The sequence below is a fragment of the Oncorhynchus mykiss genome, chromosome 23 (assembly GCF_013265735.2).
Source record: "Oncorhynchus mykiss isolate Arlee chromosome 23, USDA_OmykA_1.1, whole genome shotgun sequence".
NCBI classification, from domain to species: domain Eukaryota; kingdom Metazoa; phylum Chordata; class Actinopteri; order Salmoniformes; family Salmonidae; genus Oncorhynchus; species Oncorhynchus mykiss.
This window is the reverse complement of record NC_048587.1, coordinates 39586412-39607700: the sequence shown is the minus strand read 5'-3', so window position 1 is coordinate 39607700 and position 21289 is coordinate 39586412. Positions and strand designations below refer to the sequence as shown.

At 42.9% G+C, this 21289-nt stretch overlaps 1 protein-coding gene across 3 annotated transcripts; it reads right to left on the bottom strand.

Annotated features, from left to right (window-relative positions):
* Positions 1 to 201: 201 nt before the first annotated feature.
* hkdc1 (hexokinase domain containing 1) lies at positions 202 to 21162 on the bottom strand. Of its 3 annotated transcripts, XM_036960430.1 has the most exons (18): positions 19923 to 21162; positions 17065 to 17227; positions 14152 to 14300; positions 8765 to 8884; positions 7894 to 7989; positions 7667 to 7766; positions 7382 to 7565; positions 7071 to 7226; positions 6719 to 6952; positions 6302 to 6606; positions 5931 to 6079; positions 5721 to 5840; positions 5481 to 5576; positions 3109 to 3208; positions 2835 to 3018; positions 2171 to 2326; positions 1257 to 1490; positions 202 to 1015 (listed from the first exon to the last, which is right to left on the bottom strand). In XM_036960430.1, the coding sequence occupies exons 1-18, from the start codon at positions 19983 to 19985 to the stop codon at positions 886 to 888; spliced, it is 2739 nt and encodes a 912-aa protein (XP_036816325.1). In that variant the 5' UTR covers positions 19986 to 21162; the 3' UTR covers positions 202 to 885. The 3 variants fall into 3 exon arrangements, with proteins under 3 accessions (XP_036816325.1, XP_036816327.1, XP_036816328.1); XM_036960432.1 differs by lacking the exon at positions 17065 to 17227; XM_036960433.1 differs by lacking the exons at positions 202 to 1015; positions 1257 to 1490 and having other exon boundaries at positions 2289 to 2784; positions 2883 to 3018.
* Positions 21163 to 21289: the final 127 nt, after the last annotated feature.

Sequence of the window (21289 nt, the reverse complement as noted above, 5' to 3'; positions counted from 1 at the left end):
CAATATAAGAGGGGGCATTCCAATGTTGTAACCCAGGATATGACTAAAAATTATTAACGTGGTTGTGTAATTGAATTCTACACGATGTGACAATTGAATATAGATTTGGAAACAGCTATAAGCCACTGATCATGCCAATATGTCTTCCTCAACACATGCTAGAATCTCTACAGAGAAGGTATACATTCCACAAACATGGCATTTCAATTGTATTATTTGGAGTAGTTTATTGAATACACATACCTTTAATGGGTACATTCTGTACATGGAGATAGGGATTTCCTTCAGTACTAACATATTCATATAAGTGGAATTAGTCCTGTTGATATCTAAAATAAAAAAGCATCACACAAGTTGACACATACTCTGTTGCATATGGAGAGCTTGAACAAAGTTGCAAGTTTAACTTCCTCAGACTTCACTAACCAGATCATCACAATGCTGAATAGTGTTGTTATGACATTACAGTCTGATCCATTCCATTTTCCAACACCCTCTGCTCTGGCCCACTCCCATTGCTGTCCCTGTCTGCTGAGAGCATGAGGACCATTTCAAAACAAAGCAATAACACATCTAGATAGTAGCAGCGAGTCTCAATCTGCTCCCTACCTTTTCTCCTTCGTCCTAACCCATTCAATGTTTTGCAAGAGGGTCTGGATAGGTTTTAGCAGTGTAGAGGTGGAGAATCCCAATACAGACAGAATTTTAACAGTAGCCATTTTATTATATTGCAGTGGTACTATGGCCAGAGAATATTGCACAGCATCACACCTTCCATACATTACATTTACAATGGCAGATGACGATGAGGAAGAACCACAAGGTTACCAATTCCTTTGTGTGTTTGGCACAAAATATTGTGCATAAACGAGGTCTAATTTTGTGTTAATTCTCTCCACGCGCCACAGCTGTGATGAGGGCGGCCCCTTTGCCACTGCCATCTTCTGATAGGACAAACTCCACGTCACACTGTGGCGCCAGAGCCTTGACCGTGTCCTTGAGGATTCTGGAAAAGCTGCACAGTTCAAGAGGTACTGTGTTAGATGTGTTGTTCTTTAAAACTGTGCCAAAGTCTGAACTAGGGCTTAATTTGACTCCTGGCTTAGAGGCGGAGGGTTGATTTCCTTGCTGTGTTGCACTCTCATCTGACCGGAAATACTATCTCCCCTTCGACATAAACAAAACTCTGCCGTCTGTTCAAGAATAATTATAACCCTGTTAAATCTAAATATCCCTTGCCCCTGGTGGCTACTCACTGTGGATGCAGCTTGTAGAGTGTTCCGTCCACCCCCACGGTGATGTTCATTTGGTTCCGCCCACGGTTCTCTCTGATTTTGTCGACAATGGCGGCCATTCCGGCTCCACAGAGCTGAGCCGCCCGGCGGGACACTGTACCACACACCTCCTTGACGATGATACTGTCATCACATGTGCTGTCCAGACCCAGCTGCTGCAGGATGGACCTCACCTGCAGTAGCGCCAACCGGTCACTGGGTGGAGATAGAGGAGTCACACACTTGATATTCTTGTACACCTGGGGTGTATTCACCACATTTTACATTTTAGTCCAGAGCGACTTACATTTAGTGCATTCATCTTAAGGTAGCTAGCTCGGAGAGACAACCACAAATCACAGTCATAGTAAGTAATTTTTTCCTCAAAGTAGCTATCAGCAAAGTCAGTGCTATTAAGAAAAGACAAGCACGAGAAACACAAGGGTAGGGGTGAGGGGTCCTGTGGGATTAATCAAGATACTTTGTGAATAGGTACGTTTTTTAAATGTTTTCGGAAGATGGGCAGGGACTCAGAACCGAAGGAACCAAACAGAGGCATTCATAAGCAAACAGAAACACAAACAGAAGCAAACAGTACACAACAGGGAGGGACCCACCTGAATTTGCCCAATAGAAACTCTAGTTTTCGTTGCAAAATGTTTTCCATTTGGAGTAAACGGTTCCCATTGCAAAACATTTTATTACGTTTCGGGAAACCATAGTATAAAAGCCTATTCATGCAACTGTAAATACTTAAGTATTCCTAACCAGCTTTAAAAGCACATGTTCAAATATTCATATTAGTAATCCTATATCCCATGTAGATTTACATTCGATCTGTCTACTATTACAGGCCTGAGTTGCTGTACTACGTGATCATTTATACAACTCTGTACCTCTCTATTTGGGACAGGAACTTGGTCTCGAAGATGCCCCTGGTCTTCAGAGGCTCTGTGATGTGGCCTCGGAACAGAAGACCTCTCCTGGTTAGGTCGATGAGAATCTGCCTCACTATCTCCCCCAAGTACATACCACTTGTCATCTTCTCAAACCTGGGGCAACAAGATATGACATGAAATAGTCAACATGCAAAACAGCTTCAATTATTCAATATTTCACTGTGCCAATAGTCTAGACCTCCTATTAACCAAAATATGGTCAAGCATAATTGTAATAAAGCCTTTTTAAAAGATGATGTGTTAGGGAAAATGAATGCATGTCTCTTTGCACAGTTGCAGAACTAACATTTATCATGTAGATACTTGTAGAACCTTGACCAAACCTGATTACGGGACAGTGTCCACAAGCATTAATTAAGCATCTCCCTTTTGCATGCTTGAATAACTAATTCATATTAGTGGTACAGGAAGTGGTAGGTCAGGATGTGTCCTGTAGTGGTACAGGAAGTGGTAGGTCAGGTTTGGATGTGTCCTGTAGTGGTACAGGAAGTGGTAGGTCAGGTCTGGATGTGTCCTCTAGAGGTACAGGAAGTAGTCAGTCAGGATGTGTCCTGTAGTGGTACAGGAAGTGGTCAGTCAGGTTTGGATGTTAACAACTTGCCTTTGTTTGCCGTTGTTCAATGACCCCTCATCTACTTCTCTGTCAAACCTGGTCCGGATGTCCTCTATGCAGTCATTCTCGCCAAAACCGCCCCACTCTGTGTTCACACACATCTGTCCCTCGTCCCCCTCCACCATCTCAATGTTCCTCATCTCCTCCATGTAGCACACATTACTCCCCGTTCCTAGGGGGCAGCATTTCACACTAAGATCATACATACGTCACTCTATAGTACAATGAAAAACCACCAGGGCTGAGAATAGGCCCTACATACCAGCAATGAGTCCTATCTCACACTTGGGGTCTTCATATGCACATGTCATCATTGTGCCCACTGTGTCATTCACCACGGCAACAATGTCAAGATCAAATTCCTACAGGAAACAAAATATTACTTTTGACCTATACTACCGTTCAAAAGTTTGGGGTCACTTAGAAATGTCCTTGTTTTTGAAAGAAAAGCACATTTTTTTGTCCATTAAAATAACATCAAATTGGATCAGAAATACAGTGTAGACATTGTTCATGTTGTAAATGACTATTGTAGCTGGAAACGGCATGGAATGGAATATGGAATACCAATATAGGCATAAAAAAGCCCATTATCAGCAACCATCACTCCTGAGTTCCAATGGCATGTTGTCTTAGCTAATCCAAGTAATTTAAAAGGCTAATTGATCATTAGAAAACCATTTTGCAATTATGTTAGCACAGCTGAAAACTGTTATGCTGATTAAGGAAGCAATAAAAATGGCCTTTAGACTTGTTGAGTATCTGGAGCATCAGCATTTGTTGGTTCGATTAAGGCTCAAAATGGCCAGAAACAAATAACTTTCTTCTGAAACTTGTCAGTCTATTCTTGTTCTGAGAAATGATGGCTATTCCATGCAAGAAATTGCCAAGAAACGGAAGATCTTGTACAACGCTGTGTACTACTCCCTTCACAGAACAGGGCAAACTGGCCCTAACCAGAATAGAAAGAAGAGTGGGAGGCCCCGGTGCACTACTGAGCAAGAGGACAAGTACATTAGTGTCTAGTTTGAGAAACAGGCGCCTCACAAGTTCTCAGCTGGCAGCTTCATTAAATAGTACCCGCAAAACATCAGTCTCAACGTCAACAGTGAAGAGTCAAGCCTTGGGGTGTCTGTTTCTCAAACTAGACACTAATGTACTTGTCTTCTTGCTCAGTTGTCCCCCAGGGCCTCCCACTCCTCTTTATATTCTGGTTAGAGCCAGTTTAGGCTGTTCTGTGAAGGGAGTAGTAAACTGAATTGGTCCACCCACACAGACAGCGTGGTGAAGAAGGCACTGCAGCGCTTCAAACTCTGGAGGCTGAATAAATTTGGCTTGTCACCAAAAGCTTGTCACCAAAAACGTTTACAGATGCACAATCGAGAGCATCCTGTCGGGCTGTATCACCGCCTGGTACGGCAACTGCTCCGCCCACAACCGTAAGGCTCTCCAGAGGGTAGTTAGGTCTGCACAACGCATCACCGGGGGCAAACTACCTGCCCTCCAGGACACCTACACCACCCGATATCAAAGGAAGGCCATAAAGATCATCAAGGAAAACAATCACCCGAGCCACTGCCTGTTCACCCCGCTATCATCCAGAAGGTGAGGTCAGTACAGGTGCATCGAAGCAGGGACCGAGAGACTGTAAAACAGCTTCTATCTCAAGGCCATCAGACTGTTAAACAGCCACCACTAACATTGAGATGCTGCTGCCAACATACTGACTCAACTACAGCCACTTTAATAATGGAAAAATACATGTAAAAAATATACAGTGGGGCAAAAAAGTATTTAGTCAGCCACCAATTGTGCAAGTTCTCCCACTTAAAAAGATGAGGCCTGTAATTTTCATCATAGGTACACTTGTTTGTAGGTGACCAAATACTTATTTTCCACCATAATTTGCAAATAAATTCAATAAAAATCCTACAATGTGATTTTCTGGATTTTTTTTTCTCCATTTTGTCTGTCATAGTTGAAGTGTACCTATGATGAAAATAGGCCTCTCTCATCTTTATAAGTGGGAGAACTTGCACAATTGGTGGCTGACTAAATACTTTTTTGCCCCCCTGTATCACTAGCCACTTTAAACAATGCCACTTAATATAATGTTTACATACCCTACATTAAATCATCTCATATGTACATACTGTACTCAATACCATCTACTGCATCTTGCCTATGCCGTTCTGTACCATCACTCATATTTTCATGTACATATTTTTCATCCCTTTACACTTGTGTGTATAAGGTAGTTGTTGTGAAATAGTTAGGTTAGATTACTTGTTGGTTAGTACTGCATTGTCGGAACTAGAAGCACAAGCATTTTGCTACACTCACATTAACATCTGCTAACCATGTGTATGTGACAAATACAATTTGATTTAAAAGAAGCTACAATAGTACAATAGTCATTTACAACATGAACAATGTCTACACTGTATTTCTGATCAATTTGATGTTATTTTAATGGACAAAAAAACTTGCTTTTCTTTCAAAAACAAGGACATTTCTAAGTGACCCCAAACTTTTGAACGGAAGTGTTTACATACACTTTCATAATGGGCAATAGTATATGTTTTCCAGACTACCTATTCCAGAAAACAGTTGGTCTTGTTCCATTTCACTCACATTCCGTCTTTTGATAGCCTCCCGGAGCATTTCCACAACATCATTTCCTTCACAGTCTGTGGCTTTGAACCCTTTGGTCCAGCTAACCAAACTTCCCTGAGGAAGGAAGTATTACAATGGCGAGTGGTAACATACTTAATCATGGAATGACTTACCCTGATTAAGCACACCAGGCATTGAAATAACTGCCATTCTTTGGCATTGAAGATGATTTCTTCATCATGACGATTGTACTTTTACCTTATCGATTCCTGTCTGTCTGCAGGGGAAAGAAAAGGTGAAACCAAGCGGGAGACGAGTATTCTTCATCCCCATGTAGTCCAGGAAATCTGAGATGCACTGGACAATGTGGTCGAACAGCTAGAAACAAAGAGTTTGTCAGACTAAGGGGTTAGGGACCTAGTTAGCAGTCAGCAGGGGGGGGGGGGGGGGGGGGGGGGGGGCGCTCACCTCCTCTCCTGTGCCCTGCATGATCTCCAGAGGGATGGCGTAGATCTTGTTGTACATGCGGACAGACTTGCGTATTCCACTCCGGATCTTCACCACCAACACCCGGAAGTTAGTTCCTCCCAGGTCCAACGCCAAGTACTTTCCTCGCTCTGCAATAATAAACTTTGTAATCACTTGACCTTAAATTAAACAACTTGCACCTAATGATGTGATTTTAGACAGCAACATTTCATAAACTGTTTAGGTGAAAGTAGAGAATAAAGTGTAATAATGGGTTATAGCATGGTAATAACATGATAAAGTTCTGCATTATGAACAACAAGGTAAACCTTTAGATCCATTGCATAGCAATCTGTAGCCAGTCCTCTCACCTGTCCCATCAGGTATCCTGTACACAAAGGAGGGCAGCATTTTAACAGAGGCAGTTCTGTGAGAATCCCTCCTAAGGCCTCTCTCTAGCTCCACTCTCATCTTGTCCCTGACTTGCTGGAGGTTCTCTGGACTCAGGCTGAGTAGAGCAAGAGTGTCGTTGATCTCCCTCCTCTGGGCCGCCAGCCTCTGAGCCACCGCTGTGACCATAGCAGCCCCCTTACTGCTACCACTCTCAGACAGCACAAAGCGCACATGGCACTCTGGCACCAACTGGCGCACCACCTTGTGGAGCCTCTTGGGGTACCTTGGAGGGAGAGAAAGAGACAGAGAGGGAGAGAGTTTATTGTCAGCGTTCACAGGCAAAGATGAAAACTGCCACTCTGAGCAGAAACCTTCCGTGACTTATGGCTACATACTGTGGATGTGTTCTGTAGACAGTTCCGTCAACCCCAACAGTGATCCGCAAGCTCTTCAGCTTCCTGTTCTCGCGGATGCGGGTGAGGATGGCAGCCAGCGCGGCAGCGCAGAGGTTAGCTGACCTGAAGGACACGATGGTGGAGACGTGTTGGACGGCAAGGCAATCATCTGCTGAGGGAGACAGGCCGAGCTCCGTAAGGATTTCCCTGGTGTTCTTCAGCCCGTCTTTGTACCTGGAAGTATAGTCCTGACATAGTTATCACAGTTTAACATACATTACCCTGAATAATGTCTGTGAAAATTAGTACAAATAATAGCGTGAGCATTAAGACTCATGGAAAATGCTCTTACTGTTCAATTAAAGTGATGTGTTTGGTCTGAAATTTCCCTTTGGTGCGTAGAGCATCGGAAACTCTGCCATCAAACAGTAGTCCCTTCTTGGCCATCTTTAACAGAATGAGTCTCACCAACTCCCCCATGTACATCCCACTCACCATCTTCTCAAACCTGCCAGAGCAACAAACTAGTGTTAACAGTCTTTATTTACATTCCTATTCCGTCAATTGTAAATAAAGGGAAACCATATTGTTGGTTTACTCAGAATGTTTACAATGATATCTAATATATTTCCAATATGGTTGGTTATGGATTTTGGTGCTTACAGTTGCTTCCCTGGGTTGGTGGAGGCAGCATCAATCTCTCGGTCAAAGTGTGTAATGAAGTCATCGAGTGTCCCATCGTCCCCGAAGGCTCCCCACTCTGTGTTGATGCACATCCTGCCCTCGTCTCCCTCCACCAAGTCAATGTGTCTCAGCTCCTCCATGTAGCAAGCATTAGTACCTGTGCCTGAGATTACAGCGATGGTGAGAAAGACTATTTGTAGGCTAATAATACTGACAATGAAATTACCATTCTGAATGAAGGGTGCAAATTAATATCAGGCTGACCTATGATGACCCCCACTTCACAACGCTGGTCGTCATAGCCACAGGTCATCATGGTTCCCACTGTGTCATTAACAAGGGCCAGGACATCCACATTGATTCCCTATAAACAGTGTTGGCTGGTGTTTTAATTGACAAATTCCTTTTTTTATATATACTGTAGTATATACAGAAATGCAAGAAAAAAATGAACTGAGTGATAATAAGTAGTGAATAAGATCTCTTAATACCCCGACTCTATCAATGGCCTGTCTCAAGGATTGCACCACATTGGTCCCCAGGACTCCTCTGGCCTTGTAGTTCTTTGACCATGACAACAGCACTCCCTGAAACAGGTTTTGATTGTTGAAAGAAAGCAAGGATTACACTATGAATAGATAGTCACACAATTAACAAGTTTGTCACACCTACTGTTACATCATATGAAAGTGGCTTGCAGGTAGCTGGTTTTTACTGATAATCAATTGGAGCCCATCTGATATTTTTGGAGTGATATTACAATGGGAATCATATCTTAATGCGAGTATCTAGAGTAGAGTAAAGAGACATCTAATCAATAACCTAGGCTGTAGTGTTAATTATAAATTGGGTGGTTCGAGGCCTGAATGCTGATTGGCTGACAGCCGTGGTATATCAGACCATATACCACGGGTATGACAAAATGTTTCTTTTTACTGCTCTAATTACCTTGGTAAACAGTTTCTAGCCTAGTGGTTAGAGTGTTGGGCCAGTAACTGAAAGGTTGCTAGATCGAATCCCCGAGCTGACAAGGTAAAAATCTGTCATTCTGCCCCTGAACAAGGTAGTTAACCCACTGTCCCTAAGCCATCATTGTAAATAAGAATTTGTTCTTAACTGACTTGCCTAGTTAAATAAAAGTTAAATATATATATATCATTTTTTTAAATTAAAAATAAAATTAAAAGAACGTATATATGTATAATAGCAATATGGCACCTCTGGGGTTTGTGTTATATGGCCAATATACCAGAGATAAGTGCTGTATCCAGGCACTCCCCGTTGCGTCGTGCTTAAGAACAGCCCTTAGCCGTGGTATATTGATCATATACCACACCCTCTCGTGGCATATTGCATAAATACCTCATCTATTTTGGACTGTCCACAAGGGAAAGAGAAGGTGAAGCCCAAAGCTTTCCTCTTCTGGTTGATGTGCTTCTTTTGCAGGAAGTCTTTCAGAGACTCTGCAACATGATCAAACATCTGTAAAAGAGACAGGGTTGGACAGATGACTTACAACATGTAATCTGTGACTAATTACAGTAATGTAATCTGATTACTCTAAATGAGTAAAGTACTCTGATTCCTTCTGAATTACTTCCTAGATTTGCCATGCAGTATTGGCCTCCTTTATGCTGTAGACCTATTAGTTCTCTCGAACTCTGCCCACATAACTGCCCAGCACCATTGGGAAAATGCTAGCTCAGATGCCTGCTGCATCTTCTTGATGAAATGGCATCCCTGCTGAAAGATCAGCTTCCCTGTCAAGCTCCATAATCATTATTTGATTGTATATTTATAGGCGTAGATCTGTGTGCAAAGAGAGACAGATAGTGTACTTGTTTCCACTGAAACCATCTACGAAAACAGCTGATTTGTCATGTGCGTCATCACAGTGCTTGGGAAATGAACAGAATGGAGCTGTGTTGACTAACCAAAAATGTCCTGACACAAAGATCCTGATGAAATGTGTGATGATTCAGTTCTCAGAAAGTGGGGGTCTGACTTTTCTGGTTAAAAAAGTATCCGTGGGAAGCCAACCAATGACAGAAAATTTGGCAATTTGGAAATTTCAAATAGATTAGAACAGAAGGGAAAAGCTTCCATTCTCAGTGAAAGGTGACTTCCGAGCTGTATGGCTCAGACTTCAGGAGTCTTATAGCTTGGGGGTAGAAGCTGTTAAGAAGCATTTTGGACCTAGATTTGGCGCTCCGGTACCGTTTGCCATGCGGTAGCACAAAGAGAACAGTCTGACTAGGATGGCTGGAGTCTTTGACAATTTTTAGGGCCTTCCTCTGACACTGCCTGGTATAGAGGTCCTGGATGGCAGGAAGCTTGGCCCAAGTAATGTACTGGGCCGTAGGCACTACCCTCTGTAGTGCCTTGCTGTTGGAGACCGAGCAGTTGCCATACCAGGCGGTGACACAACCAGTCAGGATGCTCTCGATGGTGCAGCTGTAGAACTTTTTGAGGATCTGAGGACCCATGCCAAACCTTTTCAGTCTCCTGAGGGGGGAATAGGCTTTGTCGTGCCCCTCTTCACAACTGCCTTGGTGTGTTTGGACCATGATAGTTTGTTGGTGATGTGGACACCAAAGAACTCGAAGCTCTCAACCTGCTCCACTACAGCCCCATCGATGAGAATAGGGGTGTGCTCTGTCCTCATTTTCCCGTAGCCCACAATCATCCGCTTTGTTTGATCATGTTGAGGGTGAGGTTGTTAACCTGGCACCACACGGCCAGGTCTCTGACCTCCTCCCTATATACTGTCTCATCGTTGATCAGGCCTACCACTGTTGTGTCATCAGCAAACTTGATGGTGGTGTTGGAGTCATGCCTGGCCATGCAGTCATGAGTGAACAGGGAGTACAGGAGGGGACTGAGCACGCACCCCGAGGGGCCCCTGTGTTGAGGAGCAGCATGGCGAATGTGTTGTTACCTACCTTTACCACCTGGGGGCGGCCCGTCGGAAAGTCCAGGATCCAGTTGTAGAGGGAGGTGTTTAGTTCCAGGGCCCTTAGCTTATTGATGAGCTTTAGAGGGCACTATGGTGTTGAACGCTGAGCTGTAGTCAATGAATAGCATTCTCATATACAGTGCCTTGCGAAAGTATTCGGCCCCCTTGAACTTTGCGACCTTTGCCACATTTCAGGCTTCAAACATAAAGATATAAAACTGTATTTTTTTGTGAAGAATCAACAACAAGTAGGACACAATCATGAAGTGGAACGACATTTATTGGATATTTCAAACTTTAACAAATCAAAAACTGAAAAATTGGGCGTGCAAAATTATTCAGCCCCTTTACTTTCAGTGCAGCAAACTCTCTCCAGAAGTTCAGTGAGGATCTCTGAATGATCCAATGTTGACCTAAATGACTAATGATGATAAATACAATCCACCTGTGTGTAATCAAGTCTCCGTATAAATGCAGCTGCACTGTGATAGTCTCAGAGGTCCTTCAAAAGCGCAGAGGGCATCATGAAGAACAAGGAACACACCAGGCAGGTCCGAGATACTGTTGTGAAGAAGTTTAAAGCCGGATTTGGATACAAAAATATTTCCCAAGCTTTAAACATCCGGAGGAGCACTGTGCAAGCGATAATATTGAAATGGAAGGAGTATCAGACCACTGCAAATCTACCAAGACCTGGCCGTCCCTCTAAACTTTCAGCTCATACAAGGAGAAGACTGATCAGAGATGCAGCCAAGAGGCCCATGATCACTCTGGATGAACTGCAGAGATCTACAGCTGAGGTGGGAGACTCTGTCCATAGGACAACAATCAGTCGTATATTGTCGTATACATAAAAAGTGTTGTTTAAAGTTTGCCACAAGCCACCTGGGAGACACACCAAACATGTGGAAGAAGGTGCTCTGGTCAGATGAAACCAAAATTGAACTTTTTGGCAACAATGCAAAACGTTATGTTTGGCGTAAAATCAACACAGCTCATCACCCTGAACACACCATCCCCACTGTCAAACATGGTGGTGGCAGCATCATGGTTTGGGCCTGCTTTTCTTCAGCAGGGACAGGGAAGATGGTTAAAATTGATGGGAAGATGGATGGAGCCAAATACAGGAAAATTCTGGAAGAAAACCTGATGGAGTCTGCGAAAGACCTGAGACTGGGACGGAGATTTGTCTTCCAACAAGACAATGATCCAAAACATAAAGCAAAATCTACAATGGAATGGTTCAAAAATAAACATATCCAGGTGTTAGAATGGCCAAGTCAAAGTCCAGACCTGAATCCAATCAAGAATCTGTGGGAAGAACTGAAAACTGCTGTTCACAAATGCTCTCCATCCAACCTCACTGAGCTCGAGCTGTTTTGCAAGGAGGAATGGGAAAAAATTTCAGTCTCTCGATGTGCAAAACTGATAGAGACATACCCCAAGCGACTTACAACTGTAATCGCAGCAAAAGGTGGCGCTACAAAGTATTAACTTAAGGGGGCTGAATAATTTTGCACGCCCAATTTTTCAGTTTTTGATTTGTTAAAAAAGTTTGAAATATCCAATAAAATGTCATTCCACTTCATGATTGTGTCCCACTTGTTGTTGATTCTTCACAAAAAAAATACAGTTTTATATCTTTATGTTTGAAGCCTGAAATGTGGCAAAAGGTCGCAAAGTTCAAGGGGGCCGAATACTTTCGCAAGGCACTGTAGGTGTTCCTTTTGTCCAGGTGGGAAAGAGCAGTGTTGAGTGCAATAGAGATTGCATCATCTGTGGATCTGTTGGGGTGGTATGCAAATTGGAGTGGGTCTAGGGTTTTTGGGATAATGGTGTTGATGTGAGCCATGACCAGCCTTTCAAAGCACTTCATGGCTACAGATGTGAGTGCTACGGGTCGGTAGTCATTTAGGCAGGTTACCTTAGTGTTCTTGGGCACAAGGAAAATGGTGAAGCATGTTGATATTACAGTCTCAGTCAGGAACGGGTTGAAAATGTCAGTGAAGATACTTGCCAGTTGGTCAGTGCATGTCCTGGTACATGTCCTGGTACATGCGCTGGACATACCAGTACATGTCCTGGTAATCCGTCTGGCCCTGCGGCCTTATGAATGTTGATCTGTTCACATCGGCTACGAAGAGTGTTAACACACAGTTGTCTGGAACAGCTGATGCTCTCATGCATGTTTCAGTGTTACTTGCCTCGAAGCAAGCATAGAAGTAATTTAGCTCGTCTGGTAGGCTTGTGTCAATGGGCAGCTCGCAGCTGTGCTTCCCTTTTCTAGTCCGTAATAGTTTGCAAGCCCAGCCACATTCGACGAGCATCGGAGCCGGTGTAGTACGATTCAATCTCAGTCCTGTATTGACGCTTTGCCTGTTTGATGGTTCGTTGGAGGGCATAACGGGATTTCTTATAAGCTTCCGGGTTAGAGTCCCGCTCCTTGAGAGCGGCAGCTCTACCCATTAGCTCAGTGCGGATGTTACCTGTAATCCATGGCTTCTGGTTGGAGTATGTACATATGGTCACTGTGGGGATGATGTCATCGATGCACTTACTGATGAAGCCAGTGACTGATGTGGTGTACTCCTCAATGCCATCGAAGAATCCCGGAACATATTCCAGTCTGTCCTAGCAAAACAGTCCTTTAGCTTAGCATCTGCTTCATCTGACCACTTTCTTATTGACCGAGTCACTGGTGCTTCCTGCTTTAGTTTTTGCTTGTAAGCAGGAATCAGGAGGATAGAATTGTGGTCAGATTTGCCAAATGGAGGGTGGGTGAGAGCTTTGTACGCATCTCTGTGTGTGGAGTAAAGGTGGTCTACAGTTTTTTCCCCTCTGGTTGCACAAGTAACATGCTGGGAGAAATGAATTAAAACGGATTTATGTTCCCCGCATTAAAAGTACCCGGCAACTAGGAGCGCCGCCTCTGGATGAGTATTTTCCTGTTTGCTTATGGCCGTATACAGCTCATTTAGTGTAGTCTTAGTGCCAGCATCAGTTTGTGGTGGCAAATAAACAGCTATGAAGAATATAGATGAAAACTCTTGGTAAATAGTGTGGTCTACAGGTTTCATGAGATACTCTACCTCATGCGAGCAAAACCTTGAGAGTTCCTTAGATTTTGTGCACCAGCTGTTGTTTACAAATACACATAGACTGCACCCCTTGTCTTACAGGAGGCAGCTGTTCTATCTTTAAAAAGAAAAGGGGAGCCACACTCTAGGACCTCTAATGCAATTTAATAACTACTGCATGACTACTGAAAAGTGCTATTTACATGTGAAAAATGAATGTCATATGCTGTATTTGCTATAGGCCTATTGTTTACCTTTTTGTGACACTTTGATATCTTGATAATATGCAGCTGTTTCAAGGGCAAATCCACAGATGAAACAATAACAAAACGGTCGCCCCACCTCTGTTTTGGTAAAAAGCTGAGGGATAGGTAAGGAGAAATGTAACCACTCTCAGATTAATAGACAGAGCTATGGATTCAAGGACTGACCATCCATGATAAACATTATTGTTTTAACCATGTTTATGAGGCTGTACAGTGTTTGTTTACATTTACAATGTTTACAAACATTGGAGAAAAACAAGCTTATATTTTGGGTTCTCATGGAGTGTGACAGTTGAACTAAGCTCATGAGGCATTTATAAGTTATATTCTTCAAGAATCAATGGAGATATACATTTTATATATAAAATAAACCTTTCTGAAATTCTGTAATCCATTACATCTAACGGATTAAATGTAATCCGTTACTCCCCAACCCTGCATTCTACTCACCTCAGTCCCTCTACCGTTCAGGAGTTCCTCTGGGATAGGGTATGTCTCACTCTCCATCTCCACCCTTCTCTTCCCATTCTCTGACACCTTCACCTGGAGCACTTTAAACTTGGAGCCGCCCAGATCTAAAGCCAGGAACTCTCCCTTCTCTGTGGAGACAACACAAATTTAACTTTGACTGACCACCTGTTCATAAAACAGCACTACACCTCCTGTCACATAAAACTGAATGTATTAAGATGAAAATATAAAATAAAAAGACATGATTAACATGTTGTTACATACACTACATGACCAAAAAGTATGTGGACACCGCATCTCATTCCAAAAAATCATGGGCTTGGAGTTGGTCCCCCCCTTTGCTGCTATAACAGTCTCCACTCTTCTGGAAAGGCTTTCTACTAGATGTTGGAACATTTCTGAAGGGACTTGCTTCCATTCAGCCACAAGAGTATTAGTGAGGTCGCACACTAATGTTGGGCGATTAGATCTGGCTTGCTGTCAGCGTTCCAATTCATCCCAAATGTGTTTGATGGGGTTCAGGTCAGTGCTCTGTGCAGGCCAATCAAGTTCATCCACACCGATCCCGACAAACCATTTCTTTAATTTGTGCACGGGGAATTGTCATGCTGAAACAGGAAAGGGCCTTCCCCAAACTGTTTCCACAAAGTTGGAAGCAGAGAACCATCTAGAATGTCATTGTATGCTGTAGCGTTAAAAATGTCCCTTCACTGGAACGAAGGGGCCTAGCCCGAACCATGAAATACAATACTCAGACCATTATTTGTCCACCAAAAGGTTTTACAGTTGGCACTATGCATCCGTGGAGGTAGCATTCTCCGGGCATCCGCCAAACCCAGATTCATCTGTCGGACTGCCAGATGGTGAAGTGTCATTCATCACTCCAGAGAACGCGTTTCCACTGCACCAGATTCCAATAGTGGCGAGCTTTACACCACTCCAGTCGACGCTTGGCATTGCACATGGTGAACTTAGGCTTGTGTGCAGCTGCTCAGCCATGGAAACCCATTTCATGAAGCTCCCGACAAACAGTTATTGTGCTGACGTTGTTTCCAGAGGCAGTTTGGAACATGGTAGTGAGTAGGTTTTGAAACACAGGACTTTTATTTTTACACGTTACGTGCTTCAGCACTTGGCGGTCCCGTTCTGTGAGCTTGTGTGGCCTACCACATCGTGGCTGAGCCGTTGTTGCTCCTAGACTTTTCCACTTCACAATAACACTTACAGTTGACCGTGGCAGCTTTAGCAGGATAGAAATTTGACAAACCGAGTTGGAGGTGGCATCCTATAACGGTGCCACATTGAAAGTCACTGAGCTCTTCAGTAACGCCATTCTACTGCAAATGTTTGTCTATGGAGATTGCATGGCGGTGTGCTTGATTTGTTGTACCTGTCAACAACGGGTGTGGCTGAAATAGCCGAATCTACTCATTTGAAGGGGTGTCTAGAGTATATGCTTTTGTATACAGTGCATTTGGAAAGTATTCAGGCCCCTAGACTTTTCCACATTTTGTTACGTTACAGTCTTAATGGGTTAAATCAAAATAAAGAATCCTCATCAATGTACACACAATACCATGCTGACATCTTTTTGTGCAAATTAATTAAACATAAAAAACTGAAATACCTTATTTATATGTATACAGACTCTGCTATAAGACTCAAAATAGTGCTCGGGTGCATCCTGTTTCCATTGATCATCCTTGAGATGTTTCTACAACTTGATTGGAGTCCCCCTGTGGTAAATTCAATTGATTGGACATGATTTGGAAGGGCACACGAGACAGGATTGTGTTGAGGCTAAACTGAGCAATCGGTGGAGAAGGGCCTTGGTCAGGGAGGTGACCAAGAACCCGATGGTCACTCTGACAGAGTTCAAGAGTTCCTCTGTGGAAATCTGTGAATCTTCCAAAAGGACAACCATCTCTGCAGCATTCCACCGAATCAGGCCTTTATGGTAGAGTGGACAGACGGAAGCTAGTCCTCAGTAAAAGGCACATGGTATGAGTTTACCAACAGGCATCTAAGGGACTCTCAGACCATGAGAAACAAGATTCTCTGGTCTGATGAAACCAAGATTGAACTATTTGGCCTGAATGCCAAGCCTCACGTCTGGAGGAAATCTGGCACCATCCCTACGGTGAAGCATGGTGGTGGCAGCGTCATGCTGTGGGGATGTTTGTCAGAGGCAGTAACTGGGAGACTAGTCAGGATCGAGGGAAAGATGAACGGAAACAGTACAGCGAGAGTACAGCAAGATCCTTGATGAAAACCTTGTCCAGAGTGCTCAGGACCTCAAACTGGGACAAAGGTTCACCTTCCAACAGGACAACAACCCTCAGCACACAGGCAAGACAACACAGGAGTGGCTTCGGGACAAGTCTCTGAATGTCCTTGAGTGGCCCAGCCAGAGCGCAGACTTGAACACGATCAAACATCTCTGGAGAGACCTGAAAATAGCTGTTCAGACACGCTCCACCATCCAACCTGACAGAGCTTGAGAGGATCTGCAGAGAAGATTGGGAGAAACTCCCCAAATACAGGTGTGCCAAGCTTGTAGCATCCTACCCAAGAAAACTTGAGGTTGTAATCTCTGTCAAAGGTGATTCAAAAAAGTACTGAGTAAAGGGTGTGAATACTTGTGCAAATGTGACATTTTCGTTTTAAATTTGTTACATTTGTAAAAATGTCTAAAAACCTGTTTTGCTTTGTCATTATGGGGTATTGTGGGTAGATTGAGGAGGGGAAAAATGTTTTATTCAATTTTTGAATAAGGCTGTAAATGTGGAAAAGGCAAAGGGGTCTGAATACTTTCCGAATGCACTGTATATGGTGTCAGACAGACAAAAGCAGTAGTTTCACTAATTAATGTCATCAGTGACATGTCAGCACCTGATCCATCGGGGGTTGAGAGGACATGTGTGGGCAGCATCTTGACCGCGGCTGTAGCGTTGCTTTCACTGGACAGTCCTTTTTCCATCCCTGCACGAAAGCGAGCTGAAATGTCCACTAACTGGTCATCGGAGAGACGCATGGCATACAGGAACCTGTCCACCTGGTGGGGGGGGGGGGGGGGGGGGGGGGGGGGGGGGCAAAGAGTAGGAGAGTCACTGTGCAACTGATCTTTAGCCAAATAACTGACAAAGAACCTACCTATAGACTGACTTGACTACATCCAAGGCCAAACATAAATATTGTAAAGTTAGCCTTGCACGTGTGAATGATTCAGAATAATGCCTGAAACAACTCCTATAATCCAAAATCAAATCTGTTCCATGCTTTCTCAGAGGCCCATCTGTGTAAAAAAAATAAAAAGTTGTCTTCTAGTTTCCTGTATCCACACTTCAAACAAAACCAAACAAACAGTTTAATACAGAGCATGAGAAGAAAGAGTTTAAAAAAAGAGGCTAAGACACATGGGATTTAACTGTTACTAATGCGGTGGGAAAGGAATTGAATGCAATATTTTGGTTTTAAATGATCATGCCAAAGTCATTAATTATGGGGATAGTTTTCATCCCGAATACGGATTCAGCCCCTGATGACAACCACACAGCTGACTACTTGAAAGTAAAACATGGAATATAAGACATTAAACTCTTTACATACAGTGCATTCGGAAAGTATTCAGACCCCTTCATTTTTAACACATTTTGTTACATTACAGCCTTATTCTAAAATGGATTAAATAGTTTTTCCCAAATCTACCCACAACACCCCATAATGACAAAGCAAAAACAGGTTTAGACATTTTTGCAAATGTATAAAATATGACATTTACATAAGTATTCAGACCCTTTACTCTGTACTTTCTTGAAGCACCGTGGGCAGCGATTACTACCTCGAGTCTTCTTGGGTATGACGCTACAAGCTTGGCACACTTGTTTTTGTGGAGTTTCTCCCATTATTTTCTGCAGATCGTCTCAAGCTGTCAGGTTGGATGGGAAATATCGCTGCACAGATATTTTAAGGTCTCTCCAGAGATGTTTGATCGGGTTCAAGTCCGGGCCACTCAAGGACACACTCGTGAGTTGTCTGGGCTGTGTGCTTAGGGTTGTTGTCCTGTTGGAAGGTGAACCATCACCCCAGTCTGAGGTCCTAAGTACTTTGGAGCAGGTTTTCATCAAGGATCTCTCCATACTTTGCTCCGTTCATCTTTCCCTCAATCCTGACTAGTCTCCCAGTCCCTGCTGCTTAAAAACATCCCCATAGCATGATGCTGCCACCACCATGGTTTACCGTAGGGATGGTATTGGCCAGGTGATGAGCGGTGCTTGATTTCCTCCAGATCTGTGCCTTGACACATTCCTGTCTCAGAGTTCTATGGACAATTCCTTTGACCTCATGGCTTGGTTTTTGCTCTGACATGCACTGTCAACTGTGGAACCTTATATAGACAAGTGTGCGCCTTTCCAAATCATGTTCAATCAATTGAACTTTCCACAGGTGTACTCCAATCAAGTTGTAAAAACATCTCAAGGATGATCAATGTAAACAGGATGCACCTGAGCTCAATTTCAAGTCTCATAGCAAAGGGTCTGAATACTTGTGTAAATAAGGTATTTACATATTTTATACATTTGCAAACATTTCTAAAAACCTGTTTTCGCTTTGTCATTATTGTCACGCCCTGGTCTAAGTATTTTGTGTTTTTCTTCATGTATTGGGTCAGGCCAGGGTGTGGCATGGGTTTTTGTATGTGGTGTGTATGTATGGGGATTGTAGCTAGTGGGGTGTTCTAGCTAAGTCTATGGCTGTCTGAAGTGGTTCTCAATCAGAGGCAGGTGTTTATCGTTGTCTCTGATTGGGAACCATATTTAGGCAGCCATATTCTTTGAGTTTGTTGTGGGTGATTGTCCTGATATCCTTGTTCCGTGTTAGTTTACACAAGTATAGGCTGTTTCCGTTACGTTTATTGTTTTTGTAGTGTTTGTGTTTAGTGTGTTTTTTCATTAAACATGAATCGCAATCGACACGCTGCATTTTGGTCCGACTCTCCTTCTCATACAGAAAACCGTGACAATTATGGGGTATTGTGTGTGGATTTATGATGAAAAAAATGCATTTAATCAATTTTAGAATAAGGCTGTAACGTAACAAAATGTGGAAAAAGTGAAGGGGTCTGAATACTCTACGAATGCACTGCATATCTAAAGCTGTCAAACTGTGATGACAAATCCCTTTCCAATGAACATGGTTTCAGAGGACAAGGTCCCCTTTTGTCTTGCAATCCCTACTATCTATCCATGGAAATGAGTAATGCAACAAGGTTAATCATTCCTTAGGCAACATTGTGAAATAAATGTAGCCCCATTAAGCCACCACACCAGTCAGGATTTCATACCTGAATGAAGGGCCTCCTCATCAAAAGGCTTCAACTGACTCAAACAGACATTTCACATGCAGGCATAAATTAAATACATTTACAGTAATCCTGTAGACTGCAGTAAATACTGCTATGAACTATTTGGAAACTCCAGCAAATATTATTTAATTCCTACAAACTAACATTTTAGCCAAATGTTTCTCTCTAGAAACTGTAAACCATCCTTTGCTCTGTAATTCACAAACAAGTTGGAGAAAATACAAAAAAAGTAATCCTGCCCATGCATTACACACAACTGACATGATTACAGTATCACCAAATTCTGTATTTCTATAGTAACTAGGCTACTTACAGTATGTATACATAACCATAACAAACAAGCTCCTGATCAAATACAACACTTGACATCTCAGAAATGTCTCACCTTCTTGATTTGGTCCTCCTGCAGCTTGGAGAAATAGAAAGAGAGCAAGTGCACCGCAAACATCTTCACTTCTGTTACCTGTAAGTTATATCCTGCAACTAATGTCTCTGCTCAAAGCAATACAAGCTGAATCAGAACAATCTCATAGATATTATCACTTTTCCTCTCTTGAAGCTGTCCAGTTTCAATCCTTGAGCTTGTTGCTCTCTGTCCCCTCAGCTCCAATATGAGTGCGGTATGAGTGTTTTTTTTTCTCCCTCAGTGATTGTTTTCCACCTCTCCCTGACTTTGCGAGTTAAGCCATAACCAGCCCTTCCATTGGCTCAATACTTAATAGCCTAGCCCTAGCTCTCTCTCTTACTGGTCGACTTCTTGGATCTCTCCTAGCAATGCCTTGGCTCAGTTCCAAAGATCACTTTCCTTTGGAACCATGAGGTCTTTTACCATTTCTAATTGAAAAGACAACAATAGAAATGGAAACCTAGATCAATATATCAAGGCCATGTTTTTCTAATGGGTACCTTGGTTGGAAGATCCAGGGTTATATTAGGCCCAGTATAAGGGTGCTCACTGGTTCCATTAATAACTATTCAGGAGGTTGAAACGTCATCATCATATCCAAACTTCTAAACAACAGCTTCAATCAGTTCACAAATATTGAGATTCTTTTGTAACAAATTAGTAAATAATTAAATTCTGGCCCCATTCCCACTCCCAGTTAGTCTGGCAAACACCTAACTCTCAAAGTCCTCAAAGTCTGGAATGTCTTTTTGATGTTGTTGGACTCTGCACAATGTGTTGATAATGAAGGGGGCTAATTGTCTCTCCGTCTTTTTCACTCAAACACCCAAAGCCACACACAGCCCCCAAGTGTCACCCCCTTCCATTACAACAGTTGGATTTTCAAATCCTAACAAGAGGTCTCAACCCCCAAGCCACAAAATACATGAGTGAATCAATCAAACCTGTCGTACAATTTCTGAGAGAATATTGCATTAACAAACTGCCTCCCTTCCAGACCAGTGTGGCCACAACTCTCCATGCACTGAATCAGGTGGGTCGTGTCAACCAGGCTAACTCCCAGTGGCTGTTGTGTTTTGAAAGTGGCTAAAACTGATCCCAGTGCAGAGAATGCTTTGAAAGCAGCACATGGCCTGAAAGTGTCTCATGACCTTTGTCACATGGGCATGGCCTGAAAGTGTCTCATGACCTTTGTCACATGGGCAATGAAATGTTCATGACACAATTAAGGTGTTATAAGCAGTGTCAAAAGGCAAGAAAATCATTGTCATGACATATCTTATAACCATTTAACATTTGTTGATACGTTAAGAAGCTGTATGACAGGTCTACAACATTGTCGTTAC

Coding starts and splice junctions, on each gene's coding strand:
- hkdc1 (XM_036960430.1), bottom strand. CDS start 19,985: ATGTTTGCGGTGCACTTGCTCTCTTTCTATTTCTCCAAGCTGCAGGAG. Junction 7,227..7,381: donor ACCAACCCAGGGAAGCAACT/GTAAGCACCAAA, acceptor TTGCTCTGGCAG/GTTTGAGAAGATGGTGAGTG. Junction 5,577..5,720: donor GACAGACAGGAATCGATAAG/GTAAAAGTACAA, acceptor TTCCTTCCTCAG/GGAAGTTTGGTTAGCTGGAC.